Source organism: Oratosquilla oratoria, chromosome 15, assembly GCF_046742065.1.
Source record: "Oratosquilla oratoria isolate Oo_2021 chromosome 15, ASM4674206v1, whole genome shotgun sequence".
NCBI classification, from domain to species: domain Eukaryota; kingdom Metazoa; phylum Arthropoda; class Malacostraca; order Stomatopoda; family Squillidae; genus Oratosquilla; species Oratosquilla oratoria.
Genome location: NC_134791.1, coordinates 24,921,125 through 24,942,324, shown reverse-complemented (window position 1 = coordinate 24,942,324; position 21,200 = coordinate 24,921,125). Strand labels below are relative to the sequence as shown.

General features: G+C 36.9%; 2 protein-coding genes across 4 annotated transcripts in view; both read left to right on the top strand.

Moving 5' to 3' along the window:
• LOC143033019 (uncharacterized) overlaps positions 1–21,200 on the top strand; it is a 787,267-nt gene that overhangs the window by 507,991 nt on the left and 258,076 nt on the right. The gene's annotated exons all lie outside the window — the stretch shown is intronic.
• Positions 1,008–1,976, top strand: LOC143033077 (serine/threonine-protein kinase Chk1-like). The gene has a single exon (XM_076198276.1). It carries the CDS (start codon positions 1,008–1,010, stop codon positions 1,974–1,976), a length of 969 nt encoding a protein of 322 aa, XP_076054391.1.

Genomic DNA, 21,200 nt, shown 5'->3' with positions numbered 1-21,200 from the left:
GAAAGTGTTTAAATCCCGCAATATTAAATTCAGCTTCTAACTCTCTACCGTTTAACCATGTCTCAGTTATTCCTATCATATCGATAGTTTCGCTTTTGACATACGCCTGTATTTCTTGAAATTTGTTCCTAATACTACGAGCATTAAAATACCTGGTTTTAAGAAACTCGTGATTATTTTTATTTTTTTTGACACATTTTGAGTTTCAATATCATGTTTTACATTATAATTTTGCCGCAAGTAATGACGCCTTAACCTGTCCAGCAGAGCCATACGATATACGAGTATATCCTTTGCTACCCAAGTATATCTTTCGCTATAAAAATATATCCTTGTCCTTTGGTACACATAAACAATATAAAATAAATGGCAGTCATTGCAGCACCTTGCTTAAGTATTTACTTGTGTTTGCTATTATTTGTTTTGTTATTATTTGCTTGATTTTCATTTGTTATTCGTTATTTGTCAATTTATTATTATTTACTATTTACCTGTTTGTTTATTATTCAACAATACCTATGCATTTATCTATTTTATTTATTATTATTTATATTATTTTAATTTTATTTTATTTTTTATTTTTTTTCATTTTTTTTATCATTATTATAATTTTTTCCGCATTCGACATAGTTATGGAACACAAGGTCTCCTGTTGGCATGCTACGCCTTTGTAATCCTTCGCTATACGAGTATATTCGTTGCCGTTTCCTTTGCCCTATGTCCCTGTACTATTAGGACAAGTAACAGTTACTGCTGGGAATTAGAGAGAAGTACGGGATTCGAACCTATAACTAAGGGAATGCGAGGCCACAATGTTTCTAATTACACCACCAGGGTACGAAAGAGAGAGAGAGAGAGAGAGAGAGAAAGAGAGAGAGAGAGAGAGCGAGTGCGCTTCAGCCCAAGTGCACGAAGTGACCAGATATCTACGAAATCCTCTTGACTCTTTGTTAAAATAGATGTTTCTCCTCCAGACTAGAGTCGTTGTGGGAATCTACTGCTTCAAGATGATCTTCCAGCTATTTTTCGCCGTGTGTCGCTGTTTCCAAGAGCTGAAGAATTGCCGAAGAGGAAATACTTCGACTTCCAAGGAACCTGACTTCGGTGGAACCGAAAACGAAGAAAACTTTGCCTCGTCGCCCGCCACCCTGACCGACTACGAAAGCCTCCTGAAGAAGAACGAAGAAACCTGCAAACGCTACAATTTTGCATCAGGATGGACTAAGGTCAGGGTCCTTGGAGAAGGTGGGTTTGGCAAAGTATTTTTACTAAGAAAGAAAAAGACGAAAATTGCTCGAAAATGTGTCCTTTCCCAGCCTACGGAATTTGGATTTTCATCGGAGGAAATCATCCACATCCAGATGAGCCATCCAAATGTACTCAAACTGTATTGCTGGGAACAGAAGGCTAACATTCTGTGTTTCAACCTGGAATATTGTTCCAGAGGAGATATCGCGAGCCATCTGATTGACCTCGAGGAAAAAGATGCCAAATCCTTCTTTAAGGTACTGTTGGATGGCGTTGCTTACATCCACGCAAGAGGCATCGTTCATAGAGATCTAAAGCCTGAAAACCTTCTTGTAACAAAAGATAAGGTTGTGAAGATCTCGGACTTTGGTCTTGCGGACTTTTTCATCGTCAACGGCAAAGAGATTCGCCTGACTGAGAAGGTGGGTACCGAATCGTACATGGCACCAGAAGTTATACAGTCCCACTGGAAGAGATACCAAGGGCCTCCTGTCGACCTTTGGGCTTGTGGCATCATCTTTTTGAAGTTGATGACCAAAAGAAAGCCTTGGTCAAGAGCTGACCTGGATGACAAGGAGTACAAAATGTGGGTTGAAAATAGAAAGGGGCTATACAAGAAAGACGGCTGGAAGGAGCTAAACAAAGCCTTGAGGACACTTCTGAAGCTGTTGCTGGAACCGAACCCCACGCAGAGGATTTGTGGCTGGAGAAGAGTGTGCCGACATTGAGCAGATCCCGTTGTTGGACGCGTATCGCATTAAACCCTTCGTCACTGTTAATATTTGAAAGAGTCGTACAATTGACTTGAGCCTTTGGCTACCAGAGGCTTCCCTCAGCTGAATGAATGTTACCATAAGCCTATAATTGCATTAAGTTGTGCCCTGTGCCGAGGATGCCTTCTGGTCGACTGGGATGGAGCGTCGCTGCTTGCGGCGGAGCTCAGTGTGGCGGTGGTTCGAACCCTGCCAGCGAGGTGGGTTGGACCGGGGTCGTGGTTGATTAGGTTCCGCGCTACAAAGTCCTTGGTAAGGGGCGCCGCCTTAGCCCTCTGATAATTAAACCGAATCAGTCAATTATGTCCTCAAAATGTGGTGTATTGAGGTGTCATTTATATTCATAATTTAGGAAAATATCATTAGTGTTACCACTAGAATCAGAAACTGGGAGAGGTAGTAATAGTCTACATGTGGGAGGAGGGAGGAGAGACGAGGGAAGAGGGAGACGGAAGATGAAGGAAGGAGGAGGGAAGAGAAAGCACGGGGTAGGGAGGGTGGAGGAGAAAGGACGGAGGAGGGAGAAGAAAAAGGAAGGAAGAAAGAGGAAGAGGGAAGACTTTTACAACAAGCTTTTGCCACAACTGGAATTATTTTGGTATGATAATACTTCGTAAATTATTGAATGACTATGCTAAATGCATGTAAGTAAGCAGAGTGGTGTTACGGTAGATAGACATATGTTTTAGACATTAGATGTACTTAGCGTGAATAGATCTGAATTTTATATCCAAAGTGTAATTGGACCAGGATTGAGATACTTGGTTGGTGTGCGGAGACATCGACAAGACAAAAAAAAATGGGGTTGGATGATAGCAATGAAGCCATTTCCATGGGTGTGGTGACATAAAAAATGAAGACAGATATTCATTTAAATAGAAAATGTAGGAACAAGCCTGGGAGTCTTAAATGTGCCAATTGATTTTGATAGGGAATAACCAACGGTAGAAATGTCAAGAATGTAAGAATGAAGATATAGTGAAGGGACGAATGAATCTTAAAGATTCAGTTCATCTTTTACCACAAAATTCAGTAAGATTTACAATTATCATTATGGAAAGTATTCATCAGAATCAGCGACCGTTGTAGAATGGCACATAGATAAATTCGCCGTGCAATTATAAATATATAAAAAATTCCAAAGAAGTCTTTTTCTACGTATTCATTATAATTTATCGTTAGAAATTCTGTCTTAAGATATGCTGTGACACTCGTCAAAATTGATGTTCATGATAAGGTTTAAATCACCTCATATCGGAGGGCTAGAACGGTGCCCTTCACAGTGGACTTTGTAGCGTGGAATTTAATTAACCATGCCCGTGGTTCAACTTCGCCGGTGGCAGGGCTCGAACCTCCATTACAAAGGATTACAAAGGCGGAGAATGCCGACCGGAGACTTTTTGGTCCATTATTTAATAATAATAAATTAATAAATAAAAACTATAATTTTGTAAATAACTTATAAATTACATAAATTTATTCATAGGTATAGTTTTATAATAATCAAATTGTTAAATAGTAAATAATAATAAATTGACATATAACAAATGATAAATGAGAATCAAACAGACAAATAATAGCAAAACAAAAGCAAATCGTATAAAATAAATGATAATCATTACAGCATCTTGCTTAGGTGCTTGTCTAAATGATTCTTAAAGCTTCGAACTGAACTACATTGCACTTCCAAATTAAATCTATTTCCTGACAGTTTGAGACCCTTGTTTCTTGTCTGATTCTCATTCAGTGTGAAAATTGACTCTTTTGTTGTTGTCAATTCTCTTTAGAATTTTAAATACCTGTATCAATTCACCTGTGAGTCTACGCCTTTTTAGTGAAAACAGATTAATATGTTGTAGTCGATTTTCGTATGATTTATTTTTTATATTTGGAATGAGTTTTGTGGTTCGCCGTTGTACTTTTTCCAGTCTGTCAATATCTTTAATGAGATTCAGTGACCATGCGGAAACAACATATTCCAAATGTGGACGAACTAACAATTTATAGAGCTTGTTAATGAGTGATGGACTTTTGAAGTCAAAAGATCGCTCAATCATTCCTATAATCTTATTTGTTTTCTCAGTTGCTGAAATACACTGCTTGGATGATTTGAGATGGTTACTGATAATTACGCCGAGATCTTTTTCACTATTCACTTTTGCTAACGCATTTCCAAATAACCTGTACGTAGGTACAGGTTATTTTTACCTTACATTTACTTGTGTTAAATTTCATTAGCCACTTTTCAGACCATTGCTGTAGTTTATCTAAATCCTCTTCAATATCTAATTGGTTTACGTGATCGTTTGCCATTCCACACAGTTTTGTATCATCAGCAAATTTGGAGACAATAGATTTTAGTCCATGGTCTATGTCATTTATATATACTATGAATAGAAGTGGCCCAAGAACAGAACCCTGAGGAACTCCGCATGTAACATTTTTCCATCTAGAAGTTTTGTCATTTATAACAACTCTCTGTTTTCGATCGTTCAACCAATTACTAGTCCAACTTAATAGGGTACCACTTATTACGTGTGAAGCTAATTTAGTAAGTAGTCTTTCATGGGGGACGGCATCGAAAGCTTTGCAAGTTCTAGGTATATTAAATCTATATTGTTTCTTTTGTCATAATTCGAGATGACTGTGTTGTAGAATTCGAGTAAGCTAGTCACGAAAGAACGTTTCCGTTTGAATTCATGTTGGGTATCATTTATCAAACAGTTACTTTCTAAATGATGTTCGATAGCATCTCTGATGATAGTTTTCATCATTTTTCCTATGATTGAAGTCAAATTTATAGGCCTTTAGTTATTTTGTTTCTTTTTGTCACTTTTTTGAATGTTGAAGTAACATTAGCTAGCTTCCATTCTTTTGGGACATCTCCGTATAGGAAGGATTTCTTGAAAATAATTTCTAATGGAACAGCAATCTCATTTTTCATTTCCTTTAAGATTCTTGGATGCCAACCGTCAGGCCCTGGTGTTTTATTAACTTTGAGTTTCTCTATACACCTTTTAATTTTTTCTTTTGTTATATTTACCGTAGTGAGTAAGTTTACCCTAGACTTTTCATAGGTTTCAGTTTGGAGTTCACTTTGAGGTGTTTCGTTTACGAATACCGAGCTAAAATAATTGTTTAAAATATTACACATTCCTTCATTTGAATATTCAAGTTGACCGTCAACAGATAATAGTGGACCAATGTGATTCCTAACAACCTTTTTATCTCTAATGTAACTATAGAATTCTTTGGGATTCTCTTTGGATTTATCAGCGGTATTCATTTCGTATTGTCGTTTTCGTTGGGTTTTTTTATTGTCTTTTTAAAATTTCTCTGTATTGATACATAACTTTGATAGTCATTAGGTGCACCCAAGCACTTGTATTTCTTATAAGCCTGTCTCTTTTTAGCAATAATTTTTCAGTTTCTTTGTCGAGCCATTTTGGGCGAGCCTGATTTGGGGGACGTCTGTCCTTAAAAGGGATCTTTTTGAATCATCTTAGTGAGCGTATTTTGAAATATTTCCCACATCTGATCTACAGGTCTTTCGTTTAATTTTACCTCCCAATCTGTAAGCTGAAGCTCCTGACGTAGTCCTATGAACTGAGCTTTACTCAAATCGGGTATTTTAGAGACACAAGTATCTATTCTAAAATAGATTAGGAGTTTGAATCTAAGTTGTGATCGCTATTTGCAACAGTTTCACCGACTTCTACATCAGTTACCATGCTTTCGCGGCTAGTGATCAAAAGATCGAGTAAGTTTCCATATATTGTGGGCTCTTTTACATGCTGAATTAAGTAATTGTCACCAAGAAAATCTATCAAGCGACTACCTTTCAAAGGTTATCCAATCAATGTCAGTAAAATTGAAATCCCCCATTATCAATAAGTCCCGGTTTGCAGAAACTAGATAGTTCTTGAAATAACAGTTTGTCGTCTGCTAATGATATATGTCTTTGGTCTATATATAACACCTACATTCATTTTTTGTCCAATTGCATGGACATTGCTTTTAACGTACAACAGAACACCCCCACTTTTCTTGTGGTTTTTATCCTCATGAAAGTGTTTAAATCTCGCAATGTTAAATTCAGCTTCAAACTCTCCACCATTTAACCATGTCTCGGTTATTCCTATCATATCGAGATTTTCGTTTTTGACATACGCCTGTATTTCTTGGATTTGTTCCTAATATTACGAGCATTAAAGTACATAGTTTTAAGAAACTCGTGATTATTTCTTTTTGACACATTTTAGTTTCAATATCATGTCTTACATTATCATTTTACCGCAAGTAACGACGCCTTAAACCGTCCAGCCAGCCATTCGATGTACCAGTATATCCTTTGCTATAAGAATATACCTTTGTCCTTTGGTATACATAAACACTAAAGTGTTTATCTAAACAAACCTTAAAGCTTCGAACTGAACTACATTGCACTTGTGTAGCAAAGGACATACTCGTATAGTCAAGTATATGTTCTTATAGCGGAGGATATACTTGTGTTTGCTATTATTTGTTTTGTTATTATTTGCTTGATTTTCATTTATTATTCGTTTTTTGTCATTTTATTGTTATTATATACCTGTTTGTTTATTATTTAACTATACTTATGCATTTATTTTATCTATTATTATTTATATAATTTCTTTTTTTTTTTCTTTTATTAATTTATCGTTATTATAATTTTTCCGCATTCGCAATAGTTATGGACCAAAAGGTCTCCTGTCGGCATGCTCCGCGTTTTATGTCCGTTGTAATCCTTCGCTATACGAGTATATTCGTTGCCGTTTCCTTTTCCCTATTCCCCTGTACTATTAGGACAAGTAACAGTTACTGCTGGGAATTTGAGAGGAGTGCGGGATTCGAACCCATAACTAAGTGAATGCGAGGCCAGCATGCTTCTAATTACACCACCAGCGCACGAGAGAGAGAGAGTGTGAGTGCACTTCAGCCCAAGCGCACCAAGTGACCACAAATCTACGAAATCCTCTTGACTCTTTGTGAAGATAGATCTTTCTCCTCCAGACTAGAGTCGTTGTAGGAATCTACTGCTTCAAGATGATCTTCCAGATGTTTTTCGCCGTGTGTCGCTGTTTCCAGGACCTGAAGAATTGCCGAAGAGGAAATACTTCGACTTCCAGAGAACCTGACTTCGGTGGAACCGAAATAGAATATTTTGCTTCGTCGCCCGCCACCCTGACCGACTACGAAAGCCTCCTGAAGAAGAACGAAGAGATCTGCAAACGCTACAATTTTGCATCAGGATGGACTAAGGTCAGGGTCCTTGGAGAAGGAGGATATGGCAAAGTATTTTTACTAAGAAAGAAAAAGACAAAGATTGCTCGAAAATGTGTCCTTTCCCAGCCTACGGAATATGGATTTTCATCGGAGGAAATTATCCACATCCAGATGAGCCATCCAAATGTGCTCAAACTGTATTGCTGGGAACAAAAGGCTAACATTGTGTGTTTCAACCTGGAATATTGTTCCAGAGGAGATATCGCGAGCCATCTGATTGACCTGTAGGAAAAAGATGCCAAATGTTATTTTAAGCAACTGTTGGATGGCGTTGCTTACATCCACGCAAGAGGCATCGTTCATAGAGATCTAAAGCCTGAAAACCTTCTTGTAACAAAAGATAAGGTTGTGAAGATCTCCGACTTTGGTCTTGCGGACTTTTTCATCGTCAACGGCAAAGAGATTCGCTTGACTGAGAAGGTGGGTACCGAACCGTACATGGCACCAGAAGTTCTACAGTCCCACAAGAAGAAATACCAAGGCCCTCCTGTCGATGTTTGGGCTTGTGGCATCATCTTTTTCAAGTTGATGACCAAAAGAAAGCCTTGGTCAAGAGCTGACCTGGATGACAAGGAGTACAAAATGTGGGTTGAAAATAGAAAGGGGCTATACAAGAAAGACGGCTGGAAGGAGCTAAACAAAGCCTTGAGGACACTTCTGAAGCTGTTGCTGGAACCGAACCCCACGCAGAGGATTTGTGGCTGGAGAAGAGTGTGCCGACATTGAGCAGATCCCGTTCATTGACGCGTATCGCATTAAACCCTTCGTCACTGATAATATTTAAAAGAGTCGTACAATTGACTTGAGCCTTTGGCTACCAGAGGCTTCCCTCAGCTGAATGAATGTTACCATAAACCTATAATTGCATTAACTTGTGCCCTGTGCCGAGGATGCCGGTTGGTCGACTGGGATGGAGCGTCGCTGCTTGCGGCGGAGCTCAGTGTGGCGGTGGTTCGAACCCTGCCAGCGAGGTGGGTTGGACCGGGGTCGTGGTTGATTAGGTTCCGCGCTACAAAGTCCTTGGTAAGGGGCGCCGCCTTAGCCTCCAAATAGTTAAACCTAATCAGTCAATTATGTCCTCAATATGTGGTGTATTGAGGTGTCATTTATATTCATAATTTAAGAAAATATCATTAGTGTTACAACTAGAATCTGAAACTAGGAGACGTACCAATAGTCTACATGTGGGAGGAGAGAGGAGAGAAGAGAGAGAAGGAAGAGGAGAGAAGGAGGGAGGGAGGAGAACGAACGGGGTAGGGAGGAGGAAGGAGAAAGGACGGGGTAGGGAGGAGGGAGGAGAAAGGACGGAGGAGGGAGAAGAAAAAGGAAGGAGGAAGGAGGGAGAAGAAAGAGTAAGGGGGAAGACTTTTACAACAAGCTTTTGTCAAAACTGGAATTATTTGGGTGTTATAATACTTCATGAATTATTGAATGACTATGCGAAATGCATGTAAGTAAGCATACTCATTAGTGCAGAGTGTTGTTACGGTAGATAGACATATGTTTTAGACATTAGATGTATTTAGGGTGAATAGATGTGAAATTTAGATCCAGAGTGTACATGATATAGGATTGGGGTAGTGTGTGGAGACATCATCAGAATAAAAGAAAAAAAAAAGAGGGTTGGGGTTGAATAAAGTTAATGAAGCCATTTCCATGGCCTTAGAAACATAAAAAAAAATCAGAAAGAGATATTCATTTAAATAGAAAATGTTGGACCAAACCTGGAAATCTTAAATGTGCAAATTGATTTTGATAGGGAATAACTAACGATAGAAATGTCAAGAATAAGATCCGGTAAAAGGACGAATGAATCTTAGAGATTATATGATCAAACCTGTAGATTCAGTTTATCTTTTACCACAAAATTCAGTAAATTTAAGAAAATATCATTAGTGTTACCACCAGAATCTTAAACTAGGAAAGGTAGTAATAGTTTATATGTGGGAGGAGGGAGGAGAGACGAGGGAAGAGGAAGGAGGGAGAAGAAAGGACGGGGTAGAGAGGAGGAAGGAGAAAGGACGGAAGAGGGAGAAGAAAAAGGAAGGAGGAAAGAGGGAGACGACAGAGGAAGGGGGAAGAGTTTTACTACAAGCTTTACCAAAACTGGAATAATTTGGTATTATAATACTTCGTAAATTATTGAATGACTATGCTAAATGCATGTAAGCGAAGTCTTTAGTGGAGAATGGTGTTATGGTAGATAGACATATGTTTTAGATATGAATAGATCTGAGTTTTAGATTCAAAGTGAACATGATAAAGGATTGGTACTTGGGTGGTGTACGGAGACATCAGCAAAAAAAAAAAAAAAAAAAAGTTGGGTTGGATGATAGCAATGCCATTTCCATGGGTCTAGAGACATAAAAATTGAAGAGAGATATTCATTTAAGTAGAAAAAGTAGGAACAAGCCTGGGAGTCTTAAATGTGCCAATTCATTTTGATAGGGAATAACCAACGATTAAAATGTCAAGAATGTAAGAATGAAGATCCAGTGAAGGGACAAATGAATCTTAAAGATTCAGTTCATTTTTTACCACAAAATTCAGTAAGATTTACAATTATCATTATGGAAATCATTCATCATAATCAGCGACCGTTGTAGAATGGCACATGAATAAATTCGCTGTGCAATTATAAATATATAAAAAATACCAAAGAAGTCTTTTTCTTCATATTCATTATAATTCATCGTTCGAAATTCTGTCTTAAGATATGCTATGTCACTCGTCAAAATTGATGTTCATGATAAGGATTAAATCACCCCATATCGGAGGGCTAGGACGATGTTCTTTACAGAGGACTTTGTAGCGTGGAATTTAATTAATCAAGCCCTTGATTCAACTTCGCCGTATGCAGGGTTCGAACCTCCATTACAAATTATTACAAAGGCCGAGAATACCGACAGGAGACCTTTTGGTCCATTCATTATTTATTAATAATAAATTAATAAATAAAAACTATAATAATGTAAATAACATATAAAATAAATAAATGTACAGGTATAGTTAAATAATAAACAAACAGGTAAATAGTAAATAATAATAAATTGACATATAACAAATAATAAATGAGAATCAAACAGACAAATAATAACAAAACAAAAACAAAACATATGAAATAAATTATAATCATTACATCATCTTGGTTAGGTGTTTATCTAAATGATTCTTAAAGCTTCGAACTTCATTACATTGCACTACCTGTGCAGGAAGTTTATTCCATTCATTAACTACACGGATGGCGAAGTTGTTTCTACCCACTTCAAAATTGAATCTATTTCCTGACAGTTTGAGACCATTGTTTCTTGTCTGATTCTGATTCAATGTGAAAATTCTGTCACTTTTGATGTTGTCAATTTCCTTTAGAATTTTAAAGACCTGTATCAAGTCATCTGTGAGTCTACGCTTTTTTAGGGAAAGCAGATTCATATGTGTTAGTCGATTTTCGTATGATTTATTTTTGATATTTGGAATTAGTTTTGTGGTTCGTTGTTGTGCTTTTTCCAGTCTGTCAATGTCTTTAATGAGATTCGGTGACCATACGGAAACAGCATATTCCAAATGTGGACAAGGTAACGATTTATATAGTTTGTTAATGAGTGATGAACTTTTGAAATCAAAAGATCGCACAATTAGTCTTAGAATCTTATTTGTTTTCTCAGAGGCTGAAATATACTGCTTTGATGATTTAAGATCGTTACTTATAATTACGCCGAGATCATTTTCACTATCCATTTTTGTTTACGAGTTTCCAAATAACTTGTAATCGTACTAATATTCTTACTTATGTGCATTACATTACATTTACCTGTGTTAAATTTCATTACTCACTGTTTAGACCATCGCTGTAATTTATCAAAATCGTCTTGAATATCTAATTGGTTGAAGTGATCATTTGCCATCCCGCACAGTTTTGTATCAGCAAATTTGGAAACAGTAGATTTTAGTCCATGGTCTATATCATCTATATATACTTTGAATAGAAGTGGCCCAAAAACGGAACCCTGAGGAACTCCACTCGTATCATTTTTCCATCTAGAAGTTTTGCCATTTAGAACAGCTCTGTTCTCGATCGTTTAACCAATTACTAGTCCATTTTAATAGGCTACCACTTATTCCATGTGAAGCTAATTTAGTACGTAGTCTTTCGAGGGGGACAGTATCAAAAGCTTTTGCAAAGTCTAGATATATTAAATGTATATTGTTTCTTTTGTCATAATTCGAGATAACTGTTGTAGAATTCGAGTAAGTTAGTCACGCAAGAACGTTTCCGTCTGAAACCATGTTGGCTATCATTTATCAAACGGTTACTTTTTAAATGATGTTCGGTAGCATCTCTGATAGTAGTTTCCATTATTTTTCCTACGATTAAAATCAAACTTGTAGGCCTATAGTTCTTTGGTTTCTTTTTGTCACCTTTGTTGAATATGGAAGTAACGTTAGCTAGCTTCCATTCTGTTGGGACATCTCCGGATATGATGGATTTTATGAAAATAATTTCTAATGGAACAGCAATCTCATATTTCATTAACTTTAAGATTCTTGGATGCCAACCGTCAAGCCCTGGTGTCTTATTAACTTTGAGTTTCTCTATACACCTTTTAATTTTTTCTTTTGTTATATTTACCGTAGTAAGTAAGTTTACCCTACTTTTCACAGGTGTTTGGAGTTCACTTAATAGTGTTTCGTTTACGAATACCTAGCTAGAATTATTGTTTGAAATATCACGCATTCTTTCATTTGAATACTCAAGTTGACCGTCAGCATATAATAGTGGGCCAATGTGATTCCTAATAATCGTTTTTTATCTCTAATGTGACCATAGAATTCTTTGGGATTCTCTTTGGATTTATCAGCGGTATTTATTTCGTATTGTCGTTTCGTTTTTTTTTATTGTCTTTTTAAAATCTCCCTGTATTATTACATAAGTTTGATAGTCAATAGATGCACCCGACCACGTATATTTCTTATAAGCCTGTCTCTTTTTAGCAATGCCTTTTCAGTTTCTTTGTGAAGCCATTTTGGGCGAGCCTGATTTGGGGAACGTGTCCTTAAAAGGAATGTAAGTATGAATCATCTTAATGAGCATATTATGAAAAATTTCCCACATTTGATCTACAGGTCTTTCGCTTAATTTTGCCTCCCAATCTGAAAGCTGAAGCTCCTGAACTGAGCTTTACTTAAATCGGGTATTTTAGAAACAAATTTGGTGTTTGAATCTAAGTTGTGATCGCTATTTGCAAGAGTTTCACCGACTTCTACATCAGTTACCATGCTTTTGCGGCTAGTGATCAATAGATCGAGTAAGTTTCCATATCTTGTGGGCTCTTTTACACCCTGAATTAAGTAATTGTCACCAAAAAAAATCAAGCGACTACCTATATCCTATGTTCAAGGGTCATCCAAAGTCAGTAAAGTTGAAATTACCCATTATCAATAAATCCCGGTTGCAGAAACTAGACCGTTCTTGAAATAACAGTTTGTCGTCTGCAAATGATAATGTCTTTGGCCTATATATTACACTTACATTCATTTTTTGTCCATTTGTTTGGGTTAACTCAACCCACTTTCTCTAAAACACAAGCATAGATACTGTTTTTAACGTACAACGGAACACCCCCACCTTTCTTGTGGTTTCTATCCTGATGAAAGCGTTTAAATCCCGCAATATTAAATTCAGCTTCGAACTCTGTACTGTTTAACCATGTCTCAGTTTTTCCTATCATATCGATATTTTCGCTTTTGACATACGCCTGTATTTCTTGAAATTTGTTCCTAATATTACGAGCATTGAAGTACATAGTTTTAAGAAACTCGTGATTATTTCTTTTTTTTACACATTTTGAGTTTCAATATCATGTCTTATATTATAATTTTACCGCAAGTAACGACGCCTTAAACCGTCCAGCCAGCCATTCGATATACGAGTATATCCTTTGCTACACAAGTATATCCTTTGCTATAAGAATATATCCTTGTCCTTTGGTACACATAAACACTTGCTTATGTGTTTATCTAAACAAATCTTAAAGCTTCGAACTGAACTACATTGCACTTGTGTAGCAAAGGACATACTCATATAGCTAAGGATATAATTGTGTTTGCTATTATTTGTTTTATTATTAGTTGCTTGATTTTAATTTATTATTCGTTATTTGTCAATTTATTGTTATTTATTATTTACCTATTTGTTTAGTATTTAACTATACCTATGCATTTATTTATTTTATCTCTTATTATTTTTATCATTTTTTTTATCGTTATTATAATTTTTTCCGCATTCGCAATAGTTATGGAACAAAAGGTCTCCTGTCGGCATGCTCCGCCTTTGTAATCCGTTGTAATTCTTCGCTATACGAGTATATTCGTTGCCGTTTCCTTTGCCCTATTCCCCTGTACTGTTAGAACGAGTAAAAGTTACTGCTGGGAATCGGAGAGAAGTGCGTGATTCGAACCCATAACTAAGCGAATGCGAAGCCAGCATGCTTCTAATTACGCCACCAGTGCACAAGAGAGGGAGAGTGCGCTTCAGCCCAAGCGCACCAAGTGACCACAAATCTACGAAATCCTTTTGACTCTTTGTGAAGATAGATCTTTCTCCTCCAGACTAGAGTCGTTGTGGGAATCTACTGCTTCAAGATGATCTTCCAGTTGTTTTTCGCCGTGTGTCGCTGTTTCCAGGAGCTGAAGAATTGCCGAAGAGGAAATACTTCGACTTCCAGAGAACCTGACTTCGGTGGAACCGAAAAGGAAAACTTTGCCTCGTCGCCCGCCACCCTGACCGACTACGAAAGCCTCCTGAAGAAGAACGAAGAGACCTGCAAACGCTACAATTTTGCGTCAGGATGGACTAAGGTCAGGGTCCTTGGAGAAGGGGGATATGGCAAAGTATTTTTACTAAGAAAGAAAAAGACAAAGATTGCTCGAAAATGTGTCCTTTCCCAGCCTACGGAATATGGATTTTCATCGGAGGAAATTATCCACATCCAGATGAGCCATCCAAATGTGCTCAAACTGTATTGCTGGGAACAGAAGGCCAACATTCTGTTTTTCAACCTGGAATATTGTTCCAGAGGAGATATCTCGAGCCTGCTGATTGACCTCTAGGAAAAAGATGCCAAATGTTATTTTAAGCAACTGTTGGATGGCGTTACTTACATCCACGCAAGAGGCATCGTTCATAGAGATCTAAAGCCTGAAAACCTTCTTGTAACAAAAGATAAGGTTGTGAAGATCTCCGACTTTGGTCTTGCGGACTTTTTCATCGTCAACGGCAAAGAGATTCGCCTGACTGAGAAGGTGGGTACCGAATCGTACATGGCACCAGAAGTTCTACAGACCCACTGGAAGAGATACCAAGGCCCTCCTGTCGACCTTTGGGCCTGTGGCATCATCTTTTTCAAGTTGATGACCAAAAGAAAGCCTTGGTCAAGAGCTGACCTGGATGACAAGGAGTACAAAATGTGGGTTGAAGAGAGAAAGGGGCTATACAAGAAAGACGGCTGGAAAGAGCTAAACAAAGCCTTGAGGACACTTCTGAAGCTCTTGTTGGAACCGAACCCCACGCAGAGGATTTCTGGCTGGAGAAGAGTGTGCCGATATTGAGCAGATCCCGTTGTTGGACGCGTATCGCATTAAACCCTTCGTCACTGTTAATATTTGAAAGAGTCGTACAATTGACTTGAGCCTTTGGCTACCAGAGGTTTCCCTCAGCTGAATGAATATTACCATAAACCTATAATTGCATTAAGTTGTGCCCTGTGCGGTGGAGCTCGGGGTGGCGGTGGTTCGAACCCTGCCAGCGAGGTGGATTGGACCGGGGTCGTGGTTGATTAGGTTCCGCGCTACAAAGTCCTTGGTAAGAGGCACCGTCTTATCCTTCTGATGATTAAACCGAATCAGTCAATTATGTCCTCAATATCTGGTGTATTGAGGTGTAAATCATATTCATAATTTAAAAAGATATAATTAGTGTTACCACTAGAATCTGCAACTGGGAGAGGTAGTAATAGTCTACATGTGGGAGGAGGGAGGAGAGACGAGGGAAGAGGGAGAAGGAAGAGGAAGGAAGGAGGAGGGAGGAGAAAGGACGGGGTAGGGAGGAGGGAGGAGAAAGGACGGAGGAGGGAGAAGAAAAAGGAAGGAGGAAGGAGGGTGAAGAAAGAGTAAGGGGGAAGACTTTTACAACAAGCTTTTGCCAAAACTGGAATTATTTGGGTGTTATAATACTTTATGAATTATTGAATGACTATGCTAAATGGATGTAAGTAAGCATATTCATTAGTGCAGAATGGTGTTACGGTAGATAGACATATGTTTTAGACATTAGATGTATTTAGGGTGAATAGATGTGAATTTTAGATCCAGAGTGTACATGATATAGGATCGGGGTAGTGTGTGGAGACATCATCAGAATAAAAGAAAGAAAAAAAAAAGAGGGTTGGGGTTGAATAAAGTTAATGAAGCCATTTCCATGGCCTTAGAGACATAAAAAAAATCAGAAAGAGATATTCATTTAAATAGAAAATGTTAGACCAAACCTGGAAATCTTAAATGAGCAAAATTGATTTTGATAGGGAATAACTAACCATAGAAATGTCAAGAATAAGATCCAGTAAAAGGACGTATGAATCTTAGACATTATATGATCAAACTTGTAGATTCAGTTTATCTTTTACCACAAAATTCAGTAAATTTAAGAAAATATCATTAGTGTTACCACTAGAATCTGAAACTTGGAGAGGTAGTAATAGTTTACATGTGGGATGAGGTAGGAGAGAGGAGGGAAGAGGGAGAAGGAAGAGGAAGGAAAGAGGGAGGAGAAAGGACGGGGTAGGGAGGAGAAAGGACGGAGGAGGGAGAAGAAAGAGGAAGTGGGAAGACTTTTACAACAAGCTTTTGCCAAAACTGGAATAATTTTGGTATTATAATACTTAGTAAATTATTGAATGACTATGCTAAATGCATGTTAGTAAGCGTAGTCTTTAGTGGAGAGTGATGTTATGGTAGATAGACATATGTTTTAGACATGAATAGATCTGAGTTTTACACATGAATAGATCTGAGTTTTAGATCCAAAGTGTACATGATACAGGATTGGGGTACTAGGGTGGTGTACGGAGACATTAGAAAAAAAAAAAAAATGGGGTTGGATGATAGCAATGAAGCCATTCCCATGGGTCTATATTCATTTAAATAGAAAAAGTAGAAACAAGCCTGGGGGTTAAATGTGCCAATTGATTTTGATAGGGAATAACCAACGATAGAAATGTCAAGAATGAAGATCCAGTGAAGGGACAAATGAATCTTAAAGATTCAGTTCATTTTTTACCACAAAATTCAGTAAGATTTACAATTATCATTATGGAAATCATTCATCATAATCAGCGACCGTTGTAGAATGGCACATGGATAAGTTCGCTGTGCAATTATAAATATATAAAAAATACCAAAGTCTTTTTCTTCATATTCATTATAATTCATCATTCCAAATTCTGTCTTAAGATATGCTATGTCACTCGTCAAAATTGATGTTCATGATAAGGTTTAAATCACACCATATCAGAAGGCTAGGACGGTGCTCTTTACAGAGGACTTTGTAGCGTGGAATTTAATTAACCATACCCTTGGTTCAACTTAGCCGATGGAAGGGCTCGAACCTCCATTACAAAGGATTACAAAGGCGGAGAATGCCGACAGGAGACCTTTTGGTCCATTCATTATTTAATAATAATAAATTAATAAATAAAAATTATAATAATGTAAACAACATAAAATACATAAATATATAGGTATAGTTAAATAATAAACAAACAGGTAAATAGTAAATAATAATGAATTGACATATAACAAATAATGAATGAGAATCAAACAGACAAATAATAACAAAACAAAAACAGATCGTATAAAACAAATTATATTCATTACAGCATATTTGTTAGTTGTTTATCTTTATGATTCTTAATTCTTCGATCTGAACTACATTGCACTACCTGTGCAGGAAGTTTATTCCATTCATTTGCTACGCGGTTGGCGAAATTGTTTCTACCCACTTCCAAATTGAATCTATTTGCGGACAGTTTGAGACCATTGTTTCTTGTCTGATTCTCATTCAATGTGAAAATTGTCTCTTTTGGTGTTGTCAATGCTCTTTAGAATTTTAAATACCTGTATCAAGTCACCTGTGAGTCTACGCTTTTTTAGGGAAAATAGATTCATATGTTTTAGTCGATTTTCGTGTGATTTATTTTTGATATTTGAAATCAATTTTGCGGCTCGCCGTTGTACTTTTTCCAATCTGTCAACGTTTTTAATGAGATTCATTGACCATTAGGATACAGCATATTCCATACGTGGATGAACTAACAATTTATAGAGATTGTTAATTACAGATGGACTTTTGAAATAAAAAGATCGTGCAATCAGTCCTAGAATCTTGTTTGCTTTCTCCGAGGCATAAATACACTGCTTAGATGATTTGAGATCGTTACTGATAATTACGCCGAGATCTTTTTCACTATCCACATTTGATAACGAATTTCCAAATAACTTGTAATCGTACTTACTGTTATTTTTACCTTACATTTACTTGTGCTAAATTTCATCAGCCATTTTTCAGACCATTCCTGTAATTTGTCTAAATTTTCTTGAATATTTAATTGGTTGAAGTGATCATTTGCCATTCCGCACAGTTTGTATCATTAGCAAATTTGGAAACAATAGATTTTAGTCCATGGTCTATATCATTTATATATACTATGAATAGAAGTGGCCCAAGAACGGAACCCTGAGGAATTCCACTTGTGACATTTTTCCATCCAGAAGTTTTTCCATTTAAAATAAGTCTCTGTTTACGATCATTCAATCAATTACTAATCCAACTTAATAGGGTACCACTTATTATGTGAAGCTAATTTAGTAAGTAGTCTTTCGTGGGTGACAGTATCAAAAGCTTTTGCAAAGTCTAGATATATTAAATCTATATTGTTTCTTTTGTCATAATTCGTGATAACTGTGTTGTAGAATTCGAGCAAGTTAGTCACGCAAGAACATTCCGTCTGAAACCATGCTGGCTATCATCTATCAAATAGTTACTTTCTAAATGATGTTCGATAGCATCTCTGATGATATTCTCCATAATTTTTCCTACGATTGAAGTCAAACATATAGGCCTATAGTTATTTGGCTTCTTTTTGTCACCTTTTTTGAATATGAGAGTAACGTTAGCTAGCTTCCATTCTCTTTGGATATATCCAGATATGATGGATTTCTTGAAAATAATATATAATAGAACAACAACCTCATTTTTCATATCCTTTAAGATTCTTGAATGCCAACCGTCAAACCCTGATGTTTTATTAACTTTGAGTTTCTCTATACACCTTTTAATTTTTTATTTTGTTATATTTACCGTAGTAAGTTTACCCTAGACTATTCAAAGGTTTCAGTTTGGAGTTCACTTTGAGGTGTTTCGTTTACGAACACCGAGCTCAAATAATTGTTTAAAATATTACATATTCCTTCATTTGAATATTCAAGTTGACCGTCAGCAGATAATAGTGGACCAATGTGATTCCTAATAACCTTTTTATCTCTAATGTAATTATAGACTTCTTTGGTATTCTCTTTGTATTTATCAGAAATATTCTTTTCTTTTTGTCTTATTCGTTTTTTTTTTTTTTTTTTTTTTTTTTTTTTTTAACCTCTCTGTATTGATACATAACTTTCATAGTCATTAGATGCACCCGAGCACTTATATTTCTTATAAAACTGTCTCTTTTTAGCAATACTTTTTTCGGTTTCTTTGTCGAGCCACTTTGGGCGAGTCTGATTTGGGGAAAGTTTGTCCTTAAAAGGGATGTTAGTATGAATGATCTCAGTGAGCATATTTTGAAAAATTTCCCACATCTGATCTATAGGTCTTTCGCTTAATTTTGCCTCCCAATCTGAAAGCTGAAGCTCCTGACGTAGTCCTATGAACCGTGCTTTACTGAAATCGGGTATTTTAGAAACACAATTATCTATTTTGAAATTTTTTGGGTGTTTGAATCTAAGTTGTGATCGCTATTTCCAACAGTTTCACCGACCTCTACATGAGTTACCATGCTTTCGCGGCTAGTGGTCAATAGATCGAGTAAGTTTCCATATCTTGTGGGCTCTTTTACATGCTGAATTAAGTAATTGTCACCAAGAAAATCAATCAAGCGACTACCTATATGGCCATGTTCAAGGGTCATCCAATCAATGTCAGTAAAGTTGAAATTACCCATTATCAATAAATCCCGGTTGCAGCAACTAGACCGTTATTGAAATAACAGTTTGTCGTCTGCTAATGATAATGTCTTTGGCCTATATATTACACCTACATTCATTTTTTGTCCATTTGTTTGGGTTAACTCGACCCACTTTCTCTAAAACACAAGCATGGATATTGTTTTTAACGTACAACGGAACACCCCCACCTATCCTGATGAAAGCGTTTAAATCCCGCAATATTAAATTCAGCTTCGAACTCTGTACCGTTGAACCATGTCTCAGTTTTTCCTATCATATCGAGATTTTCGCTTTTGACATACGCCTGTATTTCTTGAAATTTGTTCCTAATATTACGAGCATTGAAGTACATAGTTTTAAGAAACTCGTGATTATTTCTTTTTTTTACACATTTTGAGTTTCAATATCATGTCTTATATTATAATTTTACCGCAAGTAACGACGCCTTAAACCGTCCAGCCAGCCATTCGATATACGAGTATATCCTTTGCTACACAAGTATATCCTTTGCTATAAGAATATATCCTTGTCCTTTGGTACACATAAACACTTGCTTATGTGTTTATCTAAACAAATCTTAAAGCTTCGAACTGAACTACATTGCACTTGTGTAGCAAAGGACATACTCATATAGCTAAGGACATGTTCTTATAGCGGAGGATATAATTGTGTTTGCTATTATTTGTTTTATTATTAGTTGCTTGATTTTAATTTATTATTCGTTATTTGTCAATTTATTGTTATTTATTATTTACCTATTTGTTTAGTATTTAACTATACCTATGCATTTATTTATTTTATCTCTTATTATTTTTATCATTTTTTTTATCGTTTTTATAATTTTTTCCGCATTCGCAATAGTTATGGAACAAAAGGTCTCCTGTCGGCATGCTCCGCCTTTGTAATCCGTTGTAATTCTTCGCTATACGAGTATATTCGTTGCTTTTCCTTTGCCCTATTCCCCTGTACTGTTAGAACGAGTAAAAGTTACTGCTGGGAATCGGAGAGAAGTGCGTGATTCGAACCCATAACTAAGCGAATGCGAAGCCAGCATGCTTCTAATTACGCCACCAGTGCACAAGAGAGGGAGAGTGCGCTTCAGCCCAAGCGCACCAAGTGACCACAAATCTACGAAATCCTTTTGACTCTTTGTGAAGATAGATCTTTCTCCTCCAGACTAGAGTCGTTGTGGGAATCTACTGCTTCAAGATGATCTTCCAGTTGTTTTTCGCCGTGTGTCGCTGTTTCCAGGACCTGAAGAATTGCCGAAGAGGAAATACTTCGACTTCCAGAGAACCTGACTTCGGTGGAACCGAAAAGGAAAACTTTGCCTCGTCGCCCGCCACCCTGACCGACTACGAAAGCCTCCTGAAGAAGAACGAAGAGACCTGCAAACGCTACAATTTTGCGTCAGGATGGACTAAGGTCAGGGTCCTGGGAGAAGGTGGGTTTGGCATAGTATTTTTACTAAGAAAGAAAAAGACAAAGATTGCTCGAAAATGTGTCCTTTCCCAGCCTACGGAATATGGATTTTCATCGGAGGAAATTATCCACATCCAGATGAGCCATCCAAATGTGCTCAAACTGTATTGCTGG